The 24330-nt window shown below is 37.9% G+C and overlaps 1 protein-coding gene across 1 annotated transcript; it reads left to right on the top strand.

The window, feature by feature from the left end:
* The first annotated feature begins 611 nt into the window (after positions 1-611).
* On the top strand, positions 612-23594 carry LOC110111374. Its single transcript, XM_020843219.2, has 3 exons — positions 612-835; positions 907-1083; positions 23142-23594. Exons 1-3 carry the CDS (start codon positions 678-680, stop codon positions 23383-23385), a joined length of 579 nt encoding a protein of 192 aa, XP_020698878.1. The 5' UTR covers positions 612-677; the 3' UTR covers positions 23386-23594.
* Positions 23595-24330: the final 736 nt, after the last annotated feature.

Below are 24330 nucleotides of genomic sequence, written 5' to 3'. Positions count from 1 at the left end.
AATTACATAGGAGCTCGCACTGTGGGCATCGATGGGGTCCATGCGAGACGAAGTTCGCAGGAAAGGGTATTGAAGTGTTTAGTGGCACCAGCGATGACTAGTGGGCATGATGAGGGTGAGGGATTTTTAAGAGGGTTTTATTTATTTATTTTTTATTTAGATATTTTGAGTGCTACTAATTAATCAAAATAGTGATAAAAAATAGTTATTCATTAAAAATTTGATTAGAATGGAAAGAAAATATTTATTCCAAAAAGAAATTCAAAATTGATAAAACAAATTATATATATAAGAAATTTATTTTTCTATTTTATATAAATATTTTGTGCAAGTTTTTAAATGAACCAAAGCATAATTCTATAAAAATAAAAAGGCAAAGTTTCTTATGCTACAAGCAATTAACACTAAAATCATCATTTTTCTATAAAATAACTATCATCATTGTATTATTTATATACAGTTTTCTTATTATTTATAAATAAATAACTTTTATTTCAGATCATTTTTTAACAAAGAGCCTTGTTACAAAATTTTCAAGAGCCGTGCAACCAATGCCACGTGGCAATCCTTCAATCTCATAGATAAGCTTCCGTTCCAGTTTTCACCCCTTCTCACTCCTTTCTCCCCCGCTGAACACAAGCTGACAGTAACAGAGCTGAAAAAAAGCTCTAGAAGCCATGGCTATTTCCTTCTCTTCTCACCGAAACTTTCTCACAGGAAACCCTTTCCTTCCTCCAATACGTCAAACCAACACCAAGAAACCCTTGCATCTCTTTCTATCCCCGTATCGAGCGTCAGCTTCCATGAACAAAGAAGGCTCGGACTTCCAATCAAGGTACTGAATCTATCATCCATGTGATTTGAATTTCAAATTGGTTTTGTATGATTAAAGCTTTTTTTTGGCAGCCGATGCGATAAGTTCCCTATAGCGAAGCTGGCTGTTGTCGCGGTGGCTGCCGGCGTTTTGGCTTTGGGTGCCGTCGGCGATGCGGAGGCAGCTAAGAGCGGTGGTAGAATCGGAGGGAAAGCGTTCCGGTCGGCACCTCCGAGGTCTTCCGGTCCTCGAGTTAACAACAATTCACGGTTAGAACTTAGAATTGTTAACTGTGCAGCGCTCACTCCTTATTCGGACTTACAAAATTTGCAAATAAATGTTTTTTTTTCTTGGGAGGAAAATGAGAGCTGAAGCTCCAACATGTTAATCAAACAGACATACATTGGAGGCTTAGTTCAAAGGCTAATTAATCAAAACAAGATTTAGTTACAAAAAGGCGGCAAAAGGCCTTGAAAAAACTGTGTATAACTCCACAAATTCTATAAATATGTAAATCCATTAAAAAATACATATTTATAAAAGAAAACCAAATTCTGTATATAGAGAGTGAGAAGGAAACAACATCTAGTTGGGCTCAAACAAATGTCCAGTGAATACAAACAAATATTCTCATTTTTCACATCAGAAAATGCTTCCACTGAGGTTTTCTTAGGCTTTGTTTCAGACGGCTTTCTTCTTGCTTTTTAAAACGGCTTTTAGAACAAAAATTTCTTAAATTTAAATTTTTTGTGTAGAAACTCAAGAACAGAACCGGATACAAAAACAGAGAAAAGATTGTGATAGCAAGACAGAAAGATTCATTTCATTCACAGAACAAGATGTACATGCTACTATATATAGATCACCTAAGGGTGCTTTACACGTGTAGATATATTATAGGTCAGCGTTAGCTAAAGTTGTAATGCATATATTATTCTGATTCTAATAGCCCCCCACAAACTAATGGATCTTGGATGATTGCTAGTTTGTCCCGTATTTGCTTGAATCTTGGCGTGGACAGAGGTTTTGTCAAAATGTCAGCTATTTGATCAATCGTTTTGATTGGTTGAAGACGAATATGATTGGTGTTGATGTGTTCTCGAAGAAACCTGTGATCAATCTCTATATGCTTGGTTCTGGCATGGAACACCGGGTTGTTTGCCAGAGCAATTGCAGATGTGTTGTCACAGTATAGATCGATGGGTCGGTCATGGGAAATGTGAAAGTCAGCAAGCAAACATTTGAGCCAGATAGTATCCGCTGTTGCGGCGGCAAGAGCACGTTACTCAGACTCCGTAGACGAACGAGAGACCGTAGTTTGCCTTTTGATGGCCCATGAAACAAGTGTGCTGCCCAGGAAGGTACAGTAGCCAGATGTTGATTTGCTGGTGATGGGATCACTGGCCCAGTCGGCGTCCGAGAAAGTGCGAAGAGTAATCTGAATTTGTGATCGGTAGTCCGAAGTTAAGCATCCCTTTGATGTAGCGGATAAGTCGTTTAAGTAGATATATGTGATTTGGCTGTGGATCATGCATATGCTGTGAGAGAGCGTTGACGTCATAGGCTATGTCCGGACGGGTGATGGTGAGATATTGAAGGGCACCAGTGATCTTTCTGTACATTGTTGGATCCGCGAGAGTGGAGTCTAGTTGAAGCTTGGACGGCAGCTTGGTACATGATGGGTTAGCTATAGAGTACAGTTGGTGAGATTAGATTGCTGAATTATAGAAAGAGCATATGAAGTTTGAGATAGGAAGTGCTTATCTGGTATTGTGTGAATCTTGATGCCTAGGAAGTGATTAGCAATACCGAGATGTTTGAGCGCAAATGTAACGTGGAGTTGGTTGAGAAAGGTAGAAATTGCAGACTCATTGTTGTCGGTGACTAGTATATCATCTACGTATACTAGTAGGAATATTTGAATGTGTCCTTGGCGAAACGTGAGTAGAGAGGGGTCAGCCTTGCTGTGTTGAAACCCGAGACTGACCAGATGATTGGAGAAGGTTGTGTACCATTGTCGAGGAGCCTGTTTAAGGCCATAGATGGCCTTGCGAAGTAGGCAGACATGGTTTGGATGAATGGAGTCCTTGAATCCTTTTGGTTGCCGCATATAAACAGTTTCATTGAGATTGCCGTGTAAAAAAGCCTTTGCCACGTCGAGTTGTTGAATTCTCCAGCCGTGATGGAGTGCTACTGTAAATAGAACTCTAATAGTTGGTAGCTTCGCTACCGGACTGAATGTCTCACCATAATTGAACCCATATTCTTGCTGATTACCTTGGGCTACTAGACGAGCTTTGAATCGAGCTACGGAGTCGTCTGAGTGTAATTTCTTGCGGAAGGTCCATTTACACCCTAGAATAGATGCATCTTGAGGAGGAGGAACGAGTTGCCATGTTCCCTATTTTTGGAGAGCGAAGAATTCAGCAGCCATGGCTTGTCTCCATTCAAATGATTTGTTTGCCTCTGTGTAGCTCGTTGGATCCGTAGAGAGTGACTCATGGTGAAGCAGATTGAGACGACAGATGGGTTTTAGCGATCTTGTTTGAGCTCTGGTGTAGGGGAAGGATAACTGATATTGGATACCCTTGGATTGAATAAAGGTTTGCAAGTTGTGGTTAACATATTCGCTTCCTCCGTCGGTACGCACAGCTTGAATTTGATTATTCGTCTATTTCTCAATGAAAGTAATAAAATTAATAAAGATTTGCATAACATCAGACTTAAAAGCAAGTGGAAATATCCAAACAAAACGAGAGTAATCATCTATAACAAGAAGATAGTATCGGAATCCTTGGTGCAAGGGGACCAGAGAGGGTCCCCATACATCAGAATGGAGAAGATCAAGAGTTCTTTTTCTGTTTACAGAATTTGCAAACACTAATTTGTGACTTTTGCAAGTCTTACAAGCACAACTATCCGTTACTGCGTATACAACATAAACTCAATAACTGTAGGATCAAAAGACTTGCAAAAGTATTCTTTGGTGAGGATGTCTGAGTCTTTCGTGCTAATTTGGATTCCCCGCATGGATGGCGGAGAGGGCGTGCTTGAGTGCTTCGGGTTTCTTGATCGAGATCGGATATAGGCCTTCTTTACATGGACCTGGGAGTAGAATTTTGTGAGTATGCAAATCCTTAAAAATAAAGCCCTTAGGATCAAAAGTGATAGAGATTTGATTGTCAGTGACAAGGTTTGAGAGAGAAATTAGATTATGTGAAATAGAAGGTATATGAAGTAAGTGAGATAGAAACAACTTACGATCCGGGATAGAAAGGATTCCCGTGCATGAGCGAGCAATCAGAATAGACCTTTCGTCCCCCACCGTGACTTGATCTGAGCCTTTGTATGACGAGGCTTGAATAAGGTTGTCCGAGCCATTTGTCATGTGCGATGACACACCAGAGTCAAGATACCAGTCCGTTGATGGCGTATCGGTTGTGGCAAGAAGAGCGTGGCCATTGTTATTGAGCTGGGATGATGGCGGGGTGTAGTATGCATTAAGCCGATGCCGGCAGATGTCCGCTGTGTGACCACGTTTTGTGCATATTTGGCAAATTAGAGACGATTTTGATCCAGGTTTGGATGTCGAGTTGGAGGTTTGCTGTTGTCGGCCTTGCCCGCGGCGTCCACGCCTGCGCGTTGAATAGAGAGTTGTATGGACGTCAGGTGTGGTAGAAAAACGTTGTGTGTCGGCTCGGAGATGAATCTTTTCGCTAATTAGCATAGCATAGAGATTTTCTAGGGAGATTGGAGATTGCAGTGTCCGGATCGCAGTTTTGAACGATTGGTATGGAGGGGGAAGACCGTTTAGGATGTATAGGATGATGTCTTCAGTATCTAAGGTAGATCTGACGGAGACAATGTGATCGACAAGTTTCTTGATTTCCATCAGGTATTCTTGCATTGACATGTTGCACATTGATATGTTGTGGAGCTCATTTTTAAGCTATATTACCTTGGATGGGTTGGAGGACTGAAAGCGAGTTTGAAGGGCAGTCCAGATATCATGGGTGGACTCAAGATGCATGACATAGGGTAGCACCGGAGCAGAAATAGTGGAGCAGATTGCTGCGGCGAGGTTTTGGTCAGTGATAAGCCATTTGTTGGTTCCAGGATCAAGATCGGTGTGTTCTTGGTCGGAAGTGACCTGAGAAGAAACGGACTCGGATGATGATTCAAGAAACTGTGCGAAGCCATTCGCCTTGAATCGTTTGAGGATCTGGTTCCGCCAGATCGGATAGTTTTCCGTGGAGAGATGATGAGAAAGGAGCGTTTTGAGATTGGAGACGATGAATTTGAGAGAGGGTAGAGGAGAGGCTTGTCGGATGAATCACCTTGCACCGCTGTCGTGCGCGATGATGCCGACGTCGAAGCTGAAGATGCCATGGATGGTCCTCAGGATGAGCCCGCTACTGATACCATGTAGAAACTCAAGAACAGAACCGGATACAAGAACAAAGAAAGGATTGTGATAGCAAGACAGAAAGATTCATTTCATTCACATAACAAGATGTATAGGCTACTATATATAGATCACCTAATGGTGCATTACACGTGTAGATATATTATAGGTCAGCATTAGCTAAAGTTGTAATGCATATATTATTCTGACTCTAATATTTTGTACTAAAAAGTTCTTTTATGAAGCAGTACGAAAGTTGTCCCAAACGAAATTTAGTATCTGTATTGGAATTGTGTGCTTCATCCGCACCTAATAATTTCTTTTATACCTCATTTTCTAGTTGAGGTTTAGTATCTGTATTGGAATTGTGTACTACAGCAGCTGGGTTGAGCATGAGGGTCATGATCACCCAAAACCCAAAAACCACATCATAAAATCTAGCCATTAGCGTGATCTTAAAACAGAGAAACCACCAAAACGTTGAAGCAATAAGACATGGAAAGGCAGGTTATCAATGGAGATGGGATGATATCATTCTTTATCCACATCATTATAAAAAAGTCAAGACAAAGTTTCCATTGCAATTATGAAAAAGAAGAGGTCTGGACACCATTGCATTTGGTTATTTGAAAAGTTAAAATTACCTTTAACTTTAATATTTATAATCATAGAGAGGGAGCATAAAAAATTCAGGCTTAAACCCATTTGGTGAATTGAGGGGAACGACCGTTTTGATCCATACAATATAGGATGTATAACATATTAATATAATCAAAAGCTTTTTTCAGATTAATTTTAATGCAGAAAAACTTTTCTAAAATTCAGAGATTTAAAACTGCTGGTCAGCCTATTCACCAAAGAGATGTGTCGGCAGTGTTTGTGTTTTGTAAGAAAACGGCTTGGGCTGGATGAATAATGACTAGAATAACTTTCTTAAGCCCTGTCAGCAAGAAGTTTTGCAATGGCCTTGTATAATGTATTACATAGTTATATCAGCTTGTAGTTACTGATAGTTGAAATAGTTGCTATATTAATGAAAGGTTAAAAGAAACATAGAAAAGGCTAGAAAGGAAGATAACTGTTTCTGTATTTATTTTTCATATATTTGCTACAAGTGGTGCTTTTTCTTATATAGAGCTAGAGCATAGGCAGTGGTACAAGTAGACATATGCCGTTATACATTGACGATCGATATTACCTATGATGGTATTAGGTGAAGGGTAGAGATAGTGATGGTACAAGAATGAGTTGTACCTCGTTGTGGTATTTGTTATAGGTAGTGTTATTGATGCCTAAAAAGACTTGGTTAGAAATAAAAAATATTAGAAATGATCTTTCTTTATTAGATTTAAATAAGAATTTGATTTTAATAGGACACAATGGAGAAAAAGGATTCATATAGCTGACTCCGCGTAGTGGAATAAAGCCTGTTGCTGATGTTGTTGTTGTTGTTGTGTTATTGATGTCCCTCAAAGTGTTGTTATTATCCCTCAAAGTGTTGGTTCTAGAATTGGAGCAGCAGTTTATCCCGTAGAGAATTGAAATGTTTGTTGGATAAAGCTTTAGTAAATATGCGATGTAGGAGAACAAGAGAAGGCTAGAATGGAGAAGGGTTCTTCTCCAAAGGACTACAATAAAGCCAACAAAGAGCGGCCCGATAGAACATGAAAAATTAAACTATTGTATATCTCCTCCTCCATGCCTACGCCATTTAATACAACCCATTTTGGAAAGGGAAGGACGACTTCCCTTATCTCTGAAAGAACTTGACCTAGAGTTCAGTTTGACAACAATGGCCTCGACGTGGGTGCCATTCTCGGATGCTGCAACCCTTGGCTTCAATCTGAGAATGTAACTTACCAGATTCATTCTTTAATTTGTTCAAAAAAAAAAAAAAAAAAAAAAAAAAAATCACGAAGTCTTCAAGAGTAGCAAAATACTCCCATCAGTTCTCCAAGAAATTGGGGCATAAAATTTGTAGGGATAAACATCTACATTGCCTATGAATCATTCTTTAGGTTTAGAGCAGATTCATCTGGAACTTCTTTAAATCATGGCTCTATTCTAGAAGTTACGGTCAGAAGGACTGCATGCAATGCATTTCACACCACCCTCCACTTAACCAACAACTTAAGTTGTATAGTCATCCAAAGCTTGTAGCTGAAGAGAAATGAAGAAGAGAAGAGCAAGTTTTACTGTAGATGAAACCTTTCTTCATTAATTTGTAAAGAAGAGTTACATAGCATATATAGAGAAGATATCATCATAACTAATCATGACACTATCCCTGTTCAGAGAACCGTTAGTAGCAGGTGAGTGCAGAACGGTTGAGGGTGGCTGGAGCAGAGGCTGTGTGAAGGGGACCACTTGTGAGGCCTTCGGAAGTGGTGGACTGACATCCCCCCGCAAATTCAGCGGCCAAATTTTGGACGGTCAATTTGGTGCGAAGCTGATGGAAGCGAAGAGGAGGAAGAGGTTTGGTCAGGATGTCGGCTGGTTGATCCAGAGAGTGAATATGTTGAATGTGAACATCCTTGGAGTGTATATGGTCGCTTATGAAATGATAGTCCAACTCAATGTGCTTGGTCCGGGCATGGAACACCGGACTGTGAGCGAGAGAAATCGCTGAAGTATTATCACAGAAAATTGGAGTAGGTGATAATTGAGGAGCTTGAAATTCCTGTAGCAGCCGGCGAAGCCAAAGGACATCTGAGGTAGCTGTAGAGAGAGCATGATATTCGGCTTCAGGAGAGGATTTAGCAACAGTCGGTTGCTTCTTGGCTTGCCAGGAGATGAGATTTGGACCGAGAAAAGAGCAAATGCCAGAAATGGACTTCCGGTCAGACTGATCAGCCGCCCAGTTAGCGTCAACATAGGTATGTAGTGTAAGATCTCCTTGCTGGTAGAACAGACCAAAGGTTTGAGTACCTTTGACGTAGCGCAAGAGTCGTTTAAGTGCTTGGAAGTCTTGATTGGAGGGATGGTGCATCGATTGACAGATATGATTGGAGGCAAATGCAATATCTGGTCTTGTAATGGTGAGATACATGAGTGCTCCTGCTAGCTGCCGGTATTGAGAGGGATTGGAATAAGGCTCCATTGCATCAGCTTTGCGTGAAGGCTTGACAGCCATTGGTGTGGATGCCAGCTTTGAGTTGAGGAAGCCTGCTGATTGAAGAAGTTTGCTGGCATAGGCACTTTGATGAGGCAAAATGCCGGAGTCAGTTGTGTGAATCTGAATCCCAAGAAAAGTAGAAATGGAGCCTAAGGACTTGAGAGAAAACTCTGTTTGAAGCTTAATAAGAAGAGATTTCATTGTGCTGTCATCATTCCCGGTTAAAAGTAAGTCATCAACGTAAATCAGAAAATAAAGTCTGATATCACCATTGTTGAAAATCAGCAAGGAAGGATCTGCTTTGCTGAAGTGAAAACCGAAACTTGCAGAGAAGATGTAAGCTTCTTAAACCATTGGCCCGGAGCCTGTTTCAATCCGTAAATGGATTTATTGAGTTTACAAACATAATTTGGAAACTGAGAATCAATGAAGCCAGGAGGTTGGTGCATGTAAACCGTGTCTGGTAAGTCACCATGGAGAAAAGCATTTGAAATGTCAAATTGTTGAACTGGCCATTTGTGATGGAGAGCAATTAAAAGTAGAATGCGTATGGTGGGGAACTTTGCTACCGGGCTAAAAGTCTCCTTGTAGTTAATACCGTATTCCTGCGCAAACCCCTTAGCAACCAAGCGAGCTTTGTGGGTGGTAACCTGGCCAGCAGAGTTTAACTTGGTTTTGTAAATCCAACGACAGCCAAGGATGGGAATGTTGGTCGGAGGAGGAGTGAGGTGCCATGTGGATTGTTTTTGAAGGGCAAGAAATTCACTTGACATGGCATTGCGCCAATGTGGAGATTGAATAGCTTGTTTGTAGGTGGTGGGAGTGGTAACAGAGAGATCGAAAATAACTTTGGGTTTAAGATGACCAGTTTTCGAACGGGTTTCCATTGGATGAATAGGCTGAGCATGAGAATTGATAGGAAGTGTGGGAGATGCAGGGGAAGATAGTGGGGATGTAGTGGATGAAGGAAAGGGGGAACGGGACGTAGAGGGAGAGGATATATTTAAGTCAGAGGAGGTGTGTTGTATTATGCCAGAGGAGTTAGACGGATTGGGTGGTATGAGAGTTGATGCAGGAATAAGTAAGGAAGGGGTAGACATGGAGATGGAAGGAGTAGATATGGATATGGAGGTGGGATGTTTGGACTGATTTGAATAGGGAAAGTGATGTTCATAAAATATCACATGACGAGAGATATGAAATTGGTTGGTGGCAAGATTGTAACATCTATATCCTTTATGAGATGATGAATAACCGAGAAAAATACAATCTTGAGATCTGGGTTGGAGTTTGTTCGTGGTTAAGGGACGAAGCCATGGGTAATAAAGACGGCCAAAGGTTTTGAGATGATTATAATTTGGTAATGTGCCGTGAAGCAGTTTGTATGGAGTTGCAAGATTACGGGATTTGGTAGGTAAACGATTAATAAGGTAGTTGGCGGTGAGGACAGCTTCGGCCCAGAACTTGGAGCGAAGGTTGGCAGTGTGAAGTAGAGCTCTGGTGATGTCCAGAAGATGTCTATTTTTGTGTTCTGCTAGTCCATTTTGTTCGGGTGTATAGGGGCAGCTGCGTTGATGAGTTAAACCCTTTTGAGAAAGATAGTTAGTGAAGAGATTGTTAATGAATTCTCCGCCATTGTCGGATCGAATTGTTTTAATTTTACTGTTAAAGGCTATATTAACAAGTTTATTAAAGTGTATGAACTTCGTAAGAGTTTGATCTTTAGATTGAAGTAAGTAAAGAAAACAAAAACGAAGAATGATCATCAATAAAGGTAACATAGTAGTAATAGCCATTAGTTGAGGGAACCGGTGAAGGTCCCCAAACATATGTGTGAATAAGAGAAAAAGGAGTGGAAGCAACTGTAGATTCTAAAGGAAACGACAACTTATGGCTTTTAGCCACATTACAAGACCGACACATATCATAACTAGAAGAAATACATAACGACGGAACTAATTTAGGTAGAGACTTCAAGACGCGAAGATGTGGATGTCCAAGGCGATTGTGCCAGACCGAGCTGGATATGGTTGGTGAATGCAAGGCAGTTTGAGAAGAGCGGATCTTGGGCGTATGAATGGAGTAGAGACCGTCACGGGTAGGACCACGGAGAAGGACTTGATTGTGCAACAGATCCTGAATGACAAAACCATTAGCGTCGAAGGAGAGAGAACAATTATTATCTTTGGTGAGCTTGTGAACGGAAAGCAGATTATGAGTTAATGACGGAACGTGTAGAATATTAGGAAGATAAAGCTTATGTGGAGTGTTTGGGAGAGGCAAGATTCCTTGACCTTAGTGTTGAATGGGAAGGGACTTCCCATTGGCAATAGAGACGGAGTCTGTGCCAGGGTAAGCCACGGGTTGCTGCAGATTGGTAGAATCAAAGGTAAGATGACTTGAAGCCCCGGTATCTAGTATCCACTCAGTTGCATTGGTGTTTTGCGGTTGAGACAGAAGAGCTCGAGAGGGTGAATAGGAAGAATAATTCATATTGCATCTATGCCAGCAATCAATGGCAATATGCACAGGCTTTCCACAGATCTAACAAACAGGGTGAGTGTTTCCCTGAGTCTGTGTGGAGCGACCATTGCTAGGTGGTGATCTGGGTGGAAAGTTTCTTCCACGGTAGCTACCCCGACCTCTACTGCTACGACCTCGGCCAGTATAGAATGCCACATTATCTGTGGCAGTTGGATTGTCACGCAACAGTTCATTGTTAACGTGTATCTCTTCACTACATAGAAGAGAATACAGAGTATCCAAACTGATGGGTAGTTGTGTGGTTCGTATGGAGGTCTTGAAAGGATTATAGTGTGGGGGTAAACCATTCAGAATGTACATCATAATATCCTCTGTATCCACTTGAGAACCCGCAGAGACAATATTGTCCACTAGCTGTTTAATCCGTGAGAGATATTGTGTCATGGTTGAGTCCTTCATTTGAATGTTATGAAGCTCATTTTTGAGCTGAATAACTCTCGATCTGTTAGTAGGCTGTAGGCGACTCGCGAGAGTACTCCAGATCTCAGCGGAGGTGGAGAGATGAAGGACGTAAGGGAGGACTAAAGGCGAAATGGTGGAAAGCAGAGCAGCCACAAGATTTTGATCTATTAGAAGCCACAACTTCTGCTCGGCATCGGAAGATGATCCGCTCGGACGCGTCGGTTTTCCGGTGAGATAGCCGTCAAAACCATTAGCAGTGAAGAGCTTGTACACTTGCAAGCTCCAAATGACATAGTTCTCGTTGGAGAGTTGAAGATTGACAATGTGTTTTAGATTCATCATGAGGAACTTGAGTGGAGCAAGCACAGTGAAATCTGCCATTACAGCAGACAGAGATGTTGCCGGAGAAGTCGCCGGAGAAGTGCCAGTCGAGGTGGAGCTTTGTCCCGCCATGAATGAAGACGGTGACGAAACTCAGAGCTCTGATACCATGAAGAGAAATCAAGAAGAGAAGAGCAAGTTTTACTGTAGATGAAACATTTCTTCATTAATTTGTAAAGAAGAGTTACATAGCATATATAGAGAAGATATCATCATAACTAATCATGACACTATCCCTGTTCAGAGAAACGTTAGTAGCAGGTGAGTGGAGAACGGTTGAGGGCGGCTGGAGCAGAGGCTGTGTGAAGGGGACCACTTGTGAGGCCTTCGGAAGTGATGGACTGACAGTAGCGTAAGGCATTTATTTGATGTTATGAGTACTGAAGTCTCCTTCTCATCATTTTTTTTTCTCATCATGTGATCCATAGCAAGAATGAAATCCTTAGGCTTTAGAGTAAGAGGATAAATTTGAGGTAATATGAAAACTTTTTTACATGCCTTATATTTCTTGGCCATGTTAACTTGGATGCCACAACCGCTAATGATGAATAACGAGAATGATAATTGGTTGACAATAATTGCTTGGCTGTCGATACCTATCCACCTACTTGAGATTATCCCTGTGGAATCCAAGTGAGCCAATAAGCAATGCTACTAATCTGAGAATCGCTTGGAGTAATCCCAGACTGACAGACATTGTTTTGGTGAATAAGTGTGGCACCTTCATATTTAATCAAAATCCATACTAGCTTGAGTCCGAGTCATAATTCCTAGTGGGATAGAATCTTTTAGCAACCCATGGAAAGCATTGTCTGGGTTCTTAGGATGTTTTTCTCTTTGAAAAGTCCTAATAAAGAGAAACACGAGACCTTCAAAAACTTCAATCAGCACTTCATCATTTCCTTAATTTAGGCTACTTCAATGCCTATTTTCACTAGGACAATGCCTTTTGCATGAAAAGAACCAACAAATGACTTCTTCTACTCATTGCCAAGGTTGCTTTTCTTGCTCGTTTCGATTGTCTCATAGCTCAAATTTTTATTCACACGTTTACCAAACACTTGCGTTAAGAATTCACAGACATATTAAGGGGAGTGGAACAAACCTTAGAGTCTCATTATGGCAGACCACTAGTTTCCTGAGCTTCTTACCTTTTGCTCGTGCTAATTCTATTCCACCTCACCACCATCTTTTCTTCCATTCACTCTCATAATTATATATGCTTTAACTAGGAACTGTGATGCCCTGAATGTACTGCCATAGAAGCTGATTTCAAAAGGGAAGCTTAAGATGAGATAGCATATGCCTCATAATTTCAAACTCTATCCTCAACATTAACAACAGTCCTTAGCTTCAACCTTGAAATTCACTTGCTAGAAAAATTTTTACTCATCTCCTTATCACCATAGAGATATGCTATGCAAAACTTACCTCTTCCGAGCTCATCACCGAGCTCGTAACAACTTTTGAATTTGCTGCCAGTGGGCTCTTAGAGAACGAAAATCTTAGGAGCTTTTGAGTTAGGCATTCGATTGTACTCAACCAAGAAGTGGTTTTCCTTTGTGATATCTTCATTTGAGAGTAGATCAAATTGATTAACTTGTCAAGCTCACGATAGATTTGAAGGCCAATACATGAGCATGTTGTTGGCCTAGTCGATGGTGCTGGTCAATTTTGATGGTTATAGCAAGGTCGGTGGTGTTGACAAGGTTGCCATTCTTGGTATGGTTAGAGGTGACATGGTAATGGGCGGATCCAATGAAATCACTAGGTGATGAGGTTTTGTGGTGCGATGTCTCAAGTCGATAGGGTTGTAAGGCGATGACATCTTAAGGATGGGTGTTTATAATCTAACAAAGTTGCAAGGCAACAAAATCATGATGATACAAGGTCATTGTGTGCTCGCAAAATTCGTGTCAAGCTCTGTTCATTCGGAGTCAAATTTTTAGGAGGCAAATTAAATTATAAAAAAGATACTAATCATAGGTTTCGCTCTCATTTTATAAGTATTTTATGATCTAGCTTCAGATTTATCATAGGCTCAATCCCATATAGCTAATTACCCCTACCCCTCTTAGTGATGACATAAAATTTTGTATTAAGACTAGTCGTTAGGTGTTGAGTGTTGATTGTATAATAGCAACAATTTTGATTGAATAGTTTTTATGCCATTAGCTTTAAGTGGATGCTAGGGGAAATAATGACAGAGTCAATCAAGATGCTATAGTTTTATCTTCCCGATTGATTCTGATATACATAGTTAATGAAGATAGTTAACTTAACTCAATCAAAGGATCCTAGTCTATAACCATAGGTTGTATAGTCCAAGAGTACTTTAAAGATATAGGGTGGTTGTTTATCTTTAGAGATAATTTTAAGTCGATCTTAGCTAACAAAGAGTTTTGTATCCAATTGAAGGCATCATATGATTTGTCACTAGGGTATTTGGGGCCATGGAAGAACTTGTGGGCTTTGGTTGTAATTGTAATTTAATGGTGCATTTTTATGGTAAAACCACCCAACTAGAGGGCCCTAATCATAATCAATATTTAGTGATACCATTTAATAGTAAAACCACACGGCTATAAGACGTGCCACGTCCTTACTAATATGATATCTTTTGAGAGTATTCATAGTGATATGCTCGATATGACATTGACTATTTATGAGCTATTGTTAATTTCAAGTTTCACCATTGACAAAATATTAACACTGTTGTTGCCACCTCCTAAGTCCTGGATGAGAAAGTTGGAGGGTCGCGTTAGATACTCAACAGCTAGTATAAATCTTGTCGAATAATCATTAAATGAATATTTTAATATATTGTATTAATGCTAGGTGTTTCATAGAAGCGACGTACTAGATGTCCTGAATATAATGAGAAATGGGTAAGGGTCGTTGCACCGATGCTTGGGTGCAGTGTTAAATAGGCAAGGGTTCTCACATCATGGACGGATGTGGGCAAAGAAGCTAGTCCATGAAACTAAAATTACGATAAAAATTTGGAATATAGGTTCTCTTACAGACAAATTAATGAAATTAATATATATTATGATTCATCGGAAGATAAATATTCTATGCATTTAAGAAATTAAATGGGCTGGAGTGAAGGCTAAGGAGATTGATAATTTAGGATTTAAACTATGATATTCTGGAAGGAGTCGTACTAGAAATGATGTAAGTATGATTAAAGATAATAGTTTGAATGATAATGTTGTAAAAAATAATATAATTAAAGATAGAATTATAGATTTAAAGGTTATTGTTGATGATAAGATTATTAATATTATAAGTACTTATGCTCTTCAAATAGATTTGAATATGAGTTCAAAATTAAAATTTTAGAATGGTTTAGAATAACTAAGACAAAAGATGCCTCTTAAAGAAAGAGTTTTTATTTGATGATATTTAAATTATCATATTGATAGAGAGGTAAGTGATTTTAAAAGCATTTATGGTGGCTACGAATTTGGAGCGACTAATAAAGGTGGTAAGACTATTATATTTTTCTATAGCTTATGATTTTGTAATTGCTAATACCTTATTTAAGAAAAGATATGAGCATCTCATCACTTATAAGAATGGATATAGAAAAACTCAGAATTATTATTTTTTTTAGATTGCAAAGATTGTAAAATTTTTTCGAGTGAAAGTTTATGTATCAAATATCTTTTATTAGTTTTGGATTTTAAGATGAATGTGGAGAATATAAAATGAAAGTAAAATATTGTTTTAGGATTATATGGGAGCTTTTAAGAATATTAATAAAAATATCTTTGAGAGTAAGATTTTAGATCTTAAGATTGTCTTTGTATGAGTAAGCTAAATATTATGTGGGAAAAAATAGCTAGTGATATTAAGAAATATTGTAAAAATCACTACAGAAAAGTCAGTAGTTTGCGGCAGATTTGAGGCTGTTAACCTCTGTAGAAACAAAACGAGAGGAGAACAAGCCATGAATCCAACGTACATACCTAACACCCGTCGGATCCACTGCAGATTAGTTTTTGTCAAAAATGGCGACAGATTTTGGTCGAAATTTTTTGGCGATTTTTTTTTTTGCGGTGGAATTTTTTCGCTAATTTGCGATGGGAATTGTCGCCGTAAATCAACCGCAAGCTGAGTTATAATATAAATTAAAAAAAGAGCTTTCTAATATGTTTTGTCTTTGTGGCCTTGTGGAGAAAGGAGATGGTTTACGAGTGGAGCAGGTCTGAATCTCGGGCAGGCCAGTTAGGCCAGAAATGATGCGGGTAGTTTGGTCATGTGCGGGTAGTCTATAAGGCGGGAGAGGGCAGTGGACAGTCCAGTCATGCATGTTCATCCCGTTAGGTGGGAGATAGTGCGGGCAATCCAATCAGGCGTGGGCAGCTGGTCATGCGGGAGATGGCGCGAGCAACGGACAGTTCGGTTTTGCGCTGGCAGCCTGCCCAGCTGGGCTTAATTTGTGGTATTTTTTGGCTGAAAATTCATCGAAAATCCTTCGCAAATATGTTGTAAATATTTTCGGCAGATTTTTTCCACTGCAAATAATTTTAAGACTCAACTTTTTGTGTCGGATTATATTTCGCCACAAATTCACTGCAAATCGTATTTTGGACTATCAAAGAAAAAAGATCCTAATAGTAAAAATAGTTGGTGGTGGAATCAAAATGTGCAAGAAAAGATAAAATATAAAAAGATTTATCGTAAAAATTGGTTTAGATTTAAAAACTCTGATAATTGAGAAAGATATAAAGATGTCCGCAATGAGTCTAAGAAAATAATATGTGATGTAAAAATTTTAGCTTTTAATGATTTATATAATAAATTAAATACTAACAAGGATGAAAGATGTATATGTAAGTTATCCAAACAAAGAGATAGTAATAGTAAGAATTTAGTTCAAGTGAAGTGCATTAAAGATGAAGATCAAAAAATACTTTTATTAGAAGAGGATATTCAACAAAGATGGTTGAGATATTTTGCTAAACTTTTCAATGAAGATTGTGATGATTGTGAGAATGCGATTGATTTTAGTGACCTTAACATCGTAAATGAAAATAAAGATTTTTATTTTTTTAATAGCATATTAGTAAAACTGAAGTTAGAGAGGCTTTAAAAAAATGAAGTATAGAAAAGCTGTTGGACCTGATGATATTCCAATAAAGGTGTGAAAATGCTTAGGAGATAAAGGAATTTCTTAGCTTACTAATCTTTTTTAATTTTATTTTAAAGACTAAAAAATGCCAGATGAGTGGACAATGAGCATGTTAATTCCTATTTTTAAAAATAAAGATGATGCATAAGGTTATGCGAATTATAGAGAAATTAAGTTAATGTGTCATACTTTAAAACTATGAGAGAGAGTTATGGAGCATAAGTTATGACGTGATACTAATGTTTTTCAAAATCAATTTGTATTTACGCCGAATAGGTCTACCATGAAAGCTATACATTTATTAAGAGGTTTGATGGAGAAGTATAGAGAGAATAAGGAGAATCTTCATATGATATTTATTGATTTAGAGAAAGCATATGATTAAGTTCCAAGAAAATGCTATGGAGAGTTCTAGAAAAGAAAATGGTTAATAATTTGTATATTCAAGTCATAAAGGATATGTATGCAGGAGTTGTTACTTATGTTTAAACACAAGGTGTTTTGACCAAGTATTTTCCTATTTTTGTTGGATTATATCAAGGATTAGCTTTAATCCCATATCTTTTTGCTTTAGTCATGGATGTTCTCCCTTAACATTTGTAAGAGGTTGTACCCTAGTGTATGCTTTTTGCTGATGATATTCTTTTTGTTGATAAGACTAGAGAGAGAGTTGAAGCTAAACTTGGATTATGGAGGTCAATCTTAGAGTCTAAAGGTTTTCGTTTGAGTAGATCTAAAACTGAATATATGGAGTATAATTTTAGTAGTAATAGATCTAGTGTGGGGATTGTGACTTTGGGCGATCAAGTCATTAATAAGAGTACACGTTTTAGATATATTGGGTCTATTGTTTAGAGTGATGGTGAAATAGATGGGAATATTATTAGTAGAATTCTACTTGGATGGTTGAAATAGAGGAATGCATCAGGCTTATTATGCGATAGAAAATTCCCCCTCAAACTTAAGGAAAAATTCTATAAGATGGTGGTGAGATCTGCATGATTTATGGTGCAGAATGTTGGCCATTAAAAGGGAAGCATAATATTATGTTAAGTGTTGTAGAGATGAGGATGCTTAGATGGATGAGTGGTTTTACTCTTAGAGGTAGGATATGAAATGAGCTTACGTGAAAAGGTTGGAATAGCTCATGTGGAAGGTAAGATTAAAGAGAGTTACCTTAGATAGTTTGGTCATATAAAATGACGGCCTTCGATGACTCATTTAGGAAAGTAGATGTATTGAATTTGAGTTATATTAAGAAAGGTAGAGGTAGACCTAAAAAGACTTGGTTTGAAAATAATAGAAATAACGTTTCTTTGTTAGATTTAAATGAGAATTTGACTCATAATTGGATATAATGTAGAAAAAAGATTCATATAGCCAACCTCACATAGTGGGATAAATGCTTAATGTTGTTGTTGTTTCTGCTACACCATTGACAAACTGTTATAGAGGGTGAATGAATATTTTCTTTAAGTTTAGGATGGTTAATTTTACTTGAAAATTTTTAAATTTTTTAAAATTTTAATATTTTCCTGAGATTTGAACACGAAATAATTTATGTTGGGATTTAGGGCATTTTAAAAATCATATTCCCCTTTAGTTGAGATTTTTTTGTCAAAATGACCATCATCGGGCTTGGGTTATTTGCATCATTTTTATTTTTATTTTGAAAGTTTTATTTTTTTTTAAATGAATCCCTATGGTTATGATATATAATAAGGGTGTCCATCATAGGGGTATATGATACGCCTTGGTATAAAAAACAATCAACGAACCAATACAAATTCAGCAAACAACATATTTTTATTGATAAGAAAAGAAATATGAATAAATAAGATATATTGGTCCTCTTTCGAGAGGACCGTCTCTCCCATACCCTAAATACTTTTAGGATTCCTCACAAAAATAGTGGACAACAACACACTAAATTCTGCATTCAAAACATAACATAAAGCCTACTACTTATTACAAACAATAAATAATAAATTTCAAAACAGCCCTTCCCCAATTCCCTCTCAAATCTATCCTTAAATCTGTCTTCTCCAATTAGGAAACATCTCATAATTATTCTTTTCCAAATCAGCCCTCAAATATATTCTTTTTAATTAGGAAATATTTCATAATTAATTCTCTCTAAATCAAAATTCAAATTAGATTTCTTGCCCTAAATAATTCCCTCTTAATTCTAATTAAGATTTTCCTATATACTTCCCCTTTGATTAAGAATCTTCCTAAATAGCTTCCTCTTGATTAGAAAGCTTCCTAATTCCCTCCCTATCAAATCGGCCAGTCCATTAATACTCCCCTCCTAAAGTGCCACCTTGACAAAGAAAATTGCTGCCAAAGCATTTGGCTAATAACATTGGACTGAAAAATATGCTGTCATTGGGTCGAATGATCCCTGCCTCTAGCATCTCATCTCTCAATCTCATCTTTATGGAGTTGGGGAGAACGATATAGATGAAAACTGATATGTGAGACTCCTTTCAAAATGATTGTATACTTGTGTTCCTGCGAAGTAGGCAACCCTTGAACTGGTTGGAACACCTCTCGATGCTTTTGTAGGAGTGGTTGAACCATGTTTGGTGCTTCTATCTTCTCCCCATATTTTTCTCCTTCCAAACGCTGCAGCTCCACCCAAAATCCCACTCCTTCACCCTTTCCCCTCCTTGAAAGTGGCTCCAAATGTGACATCTCGTCTTCTTTCCCCAAAATTTCCACCTCTCGATCCTTCCTCATCGAACTCCTCCCAATCTCCTTCCCTTAGATTGGGCCAAGGTAATCCCGGTCAAATCTTGGTTAGGTTCAACAATTGGAGCCGTCAGTGGAGTTTCAGATTGCATGTCCATGAGCTTCCTTAACATCTCCTCCATCCTTCCCCATCAATTTTCAACATATGTAAACCTTCTCCATGGTTGAGAACTTCTTCTCCACATTGGATTTGATTTGTTCCATCTTCCTTTCCAACGCCTCCATCTTCTTTGCTGCCATAGGTTCCAAAAAAATGCTATGATACCAATTTGATATACCTTTTTATAAAAAAACAGCCGACAAACAAGAAAAAATTCAGCAAACAACAAATTTTTATTGATAAGAAAAGAAATACGAAACAAACAATATATAATGATTATATTTCGAGAGGAGGATCGTCTCTCCCAAACCCTAGACGCCGCTAGGATTCCTCACAAAAACAGTACACAACAAACACTCACAAAATTCCAAATTAAAAAACATAACATAAACCCTTACTACTTATAACAAACAATAAATAATAATTTTCAAAATAGCTTTCCCCCCAATTCCCTCTCAAATCAGCCCCCAAATAAGCCCACAGATTTTCCCTCTACAATTAGGAAACATCTCCTAATTAATCCGCTCCAAATTAGCCCCCAAATATACCCTTTATAATTAGGAAACATCTCCTAATTAATCCCCTTCAAATCAAAATTCAAATTAGATTTCTTGTCCTAAATAATTCTCTCCTAATTCTAATTAAAAATTTCCTAAATAATTCTCTGGTTATTAAGAACCTTCCTAAATAGCTTCCTATTGATTAGAAAACTTCGTAATTCCCTCCCAATCAAATTGGCCAGTCCATTAGTATGGTGTTTGAACTTGATCGCTTTGAATCTTCTCACCTCTATCTCCTTGCTTATAAGGGATCGTGTTTGAAGATTAATTTTACAATCTACCATATATGTGATGATGCGACTTTGAGAGTTTGCATTTGAAAATGAATGTTCTCCTAAGATTCTTTGAAGGATTAAGGCGAGCGTTAAATGAAATATCTTCTTGGATTTTATAGTTGTTTGCTCATTCGTGAATTTTTTTAATTATAACGAGGATATGATTTAAATGGATCTTCCAGCCAGACCTATTTGAAATTTATTGCTTGAACATCTCTCATGAGGTTAAAGTCTTATCAAATCAAGTATTTATGAAGAGAAGGATCAGACTTGAAATATAAAACATATAATATCTTGTCCCACAGGTAATATGATTAGCTTAAAAGTATCATGTAATGATGAGTTTTGTTTTTAAAAGTGTGATTGCAAAACCTTAAGACTTTTTTCATGCTTTTAGAAAGTGGTTACAAGACTCTCATAAAAGGATGTATTTTAGTTTAACTTATTCAGTTTGCGCAATATTTTCTGATTTTGAGTTCGAGTTTTTAGCATGATTTTTAGATCACATGCCAAAAAAAAAAAATGCTTTTGTTGATTTGACGCATCCTGCATGCCTTTTTGAGAAGTTTCATGGCCCATTGTCCTGCAACAATGGTTAACTTTGGTTCTGTTTGGAGAAGCATAGGGGCTACTCCGGCGATCATTCAATAAAGGGTATTGTCGTTTAATACGTGCGAGAGTTACTTGTAGTGATTGATGTGTGCGTCATTTAAATCACTAGTAAAACCTGTGACATGTAATATGTTGGACCATTCTATTTTGTTTGGAAATCATTCATGTGAACAGTAACAGGGCTGGTGCCATGTGAGTTTGTGAGGCAATGAATTTGTGAAATGATGAGGTCTCGAGATGATGGTTTTACAAGCTGGCAAAGTCATGAGGTGGTGAGATCTCGAGGTGGCAAGGTTGTGAGGTTCCAAAGTTGTGAAGGTACAATGTTGCATGGGTTGTCAAGCAAGTTATGATATCGTGAGCGATGAGCATTTCGGTTGGGTTCAATAACTTCTCGACGAAGTTGACGGTAATCATTTTTCTATTTAAAATTGTATGAATTGTCAAACGTCAATGGAAATGGTGTTGAGCTTTTTTTCCAATGTTGTATTGCATGCTTTAGGGGCCTACACATCAATATATGCATCTACATTGCAGCGTCTCTAGGTTGATCTTGGGAAGCAATATATTGAACTGTAATCATCTTTGATACTATCTCTAATAAAATATATATCAATCTCAATGTGTTAACTGTGGGTGTGAAAAAACAGAATTGTTTGTCAAAGCGAGAGCAGAAATATTATTGCAATATAGCAATTTTGAGGAGAAAGAGGGAAAGATAATGGAGCCAATTTTCGCTTCTATCGATGATCAAAATATAGTTGTTTGTTTCCTAACACATTATGAGATAAGAGCTTTGCCTAGGAAGGCATAATAACCTTTGGTTGTTTTTCTAACTTTAGGATCTTTGTCTCGATAGATTGGAATGCCCAGTTGAGTGTGCCTTAAATATACTTGAACAAGCATTTGAGATGTTACTAGTGGACTTCGAGTGGTTTGTGCGTGGATTGACCGAGATGAATAACAAATTTGATGTTTGATCATTTGATAGTAAGGTATTGGAGAGATCCAACTAGTTGATATAGAAAGTGGGGTTGGAGAAGTCAGACTTCAGTGTCTCGGGCCTCTCGGCGGCCGAAATGAATTTTGATTGGATTGAAATTGAAGATACTTTTGCAGTCTTGCATTTGTGAATGCTGCAAGAGGTTCTGTGCATAGTTTGTTTGATCTAGAAGAAGACCATATGATGCTGGGGCAATAGTAAGTCTGAGCCTGAGAAATTGCGAGGCCGTCCAGATATTGCTGATTTGGAATGTCAACGTATTGTATATGAGCAAGTACTTTTTTATTAAATAATACATGTCTGGAGATAAAGCCTTTTATGTGGTAGTGTAGCATGATTGTAGTGATGAGGTATTGCATGAGGTCATTATGAGAACTAGATGGGGCAAAGGTGCATAGAAAGTAGCACTCTGATTTTGTGGGGAGAAGTTATGGAAAAGAAACAATTTTTTATTAAGTAATACATGTTTGGAGATAAAGCCTAAATGCAAGTCATGGCATTTATGACCTTTTTGTGATGGTGCATGATCAAGAAATATGCAATTGGCATACCGAGGGGAAAGCTTATCCGCTGAGTAAGAATGTATCCATTGGAGGCATTGAAATCCAAATATTATTAGGTGAGTGTATGTGAGAGGTTTCTAGATATTATTTTTAACTTCAAGAAATCAAATTTGAGCCTTACTATGATCTGCTTATGATTTGCACAACTCTCACAATCTGATTTGGAGTTCATAGAAATGAACAAGAAATAAAAAGATAAAAACTATATATATATTTTTTTTTGGAAAAAAAGGGATAAGGATATTTTGATCAAATTTTTTAGTTTTGATAAAATTCATTTTGAGATGATTGTAAGTTTTGATTAGTTATTCATGTATTACATTCATCTCAATGCAAATTAATAATTTTGAAATTCATCTTGATCAAATTTTGGCCTAGTTTTTATGATCCAAATTTTTTTTTCTCTTTGATTTGGAAGTTTAAGAACAAGAAGAAAATTATGATTTATATCTAAAAAATTGATTTGTAAGCAGGACCAACATCTTCATCAGCCCACCAGTTGCACCACCTTTAGTGGGAGGTTATGGCTATGGATCTCCATTCTACGGTGGTTGGGGATGGTCACCATTCACCTACTTCCTGCCTGGGCCAAGCATCGCTGTTGGGATTGGTGGAGGCTTTGAGTTTTTTGTGGCTATCTTAGCGTTTGGAGCCATCACTGCTATAATCAGGCGATTTACAGGGCGGAGGGAAGAAGAAGATGATGAAGATTTTTAATGATATATACATTTGTTATGATACTTTGAATTATATGTTTCTCTAGTGTCTCTTGTTGTACTGAGCACAAAGAAGTTCCATTTTTGTTTGTATAGCTATAAATGTGATTAGTCATGGACTCATGGGGGGCATCATGTACATTTAAGTGAAACATTGCAGTGAATAAAACTTTAGTCCGTTTGAAATAAATGGAGCAACAATTTTCTTTCTGAGAATTTCTTCAGTTTCTAAGAAGTTTCCTAATATTATGATATTTCTGAGAAAAAATCATCCATATGCTCAGTTATTACTGTGAATTGATAATGATACCCCATCTGTCTCACATCAACGAAAAATTATTCTGTGCAGAGTCCAGACACCAATAAAAATGCATCATGTCTGGTACAGAGCGGTACAGAGCCCTGTGGCTCTGTACCGCTCGGTACCTAAGCGTAAACCGGATGATTCTCCTGTCCGGTTTCCGCACATAATAATCTCTCCACAGCAACAGGCCGCATAACCCCTGTTCTAACTCTCTGTTTTCTCAGCTTAAGCTAGGCAGCTGTACAGGAACTTTTCAGCCTTATGTAACTGTCTATGGGTGGTTTAGTAATTGCTGCACTAGTAGTCTTATGATAAATACTTCTCCATGTAATTACTAGTGAGACATGAAAGTTACTGTTCACTTCACTTCTCTTCGTTTAGTTTTGTAATGGCTGCTATGATAGAATGGATGGCTCCTGCTTCATAGCTCTTTAAATGAATCAAATCGGTTGAGACTATATCGAATTTGAGTGCTAAATTCTAACATGAATTTCTTGTTCAGAAGCTTTGCTCAAATGATCCCAAGACAACCCAGAAACCATCGCAACATTATGGAAAGACAATCATCAGAGTGACATGCTTAATAAATATTGAGAATAATTAGGACAATTTTGGAGTGTTTCATTGAATGGTTGATATAAA

Source organism: Dendrobium catenatum, unplaced genomic scaffold (genome assembly GCF_001605985.2).
Source record: "Dendrobium catenatum unplaced genomic scaffold, ASM160598v2 fragScaff_scaffold_1199, whole genome shotgun sequence".
NCBI classification, from domain to species: domain Eukaryota; kingdom Viridiplantae; phylum Streptophyta; class Magnoliopsida; order Asparagales; family Orchidaceae; genus Dendrobium; species Dendrobium catenatum.
The sequence above is the reverse complement of the archived record's forward strand: the minus strand, read 5'-3'. Positions and strand labels throughout refer to the sequence as shown.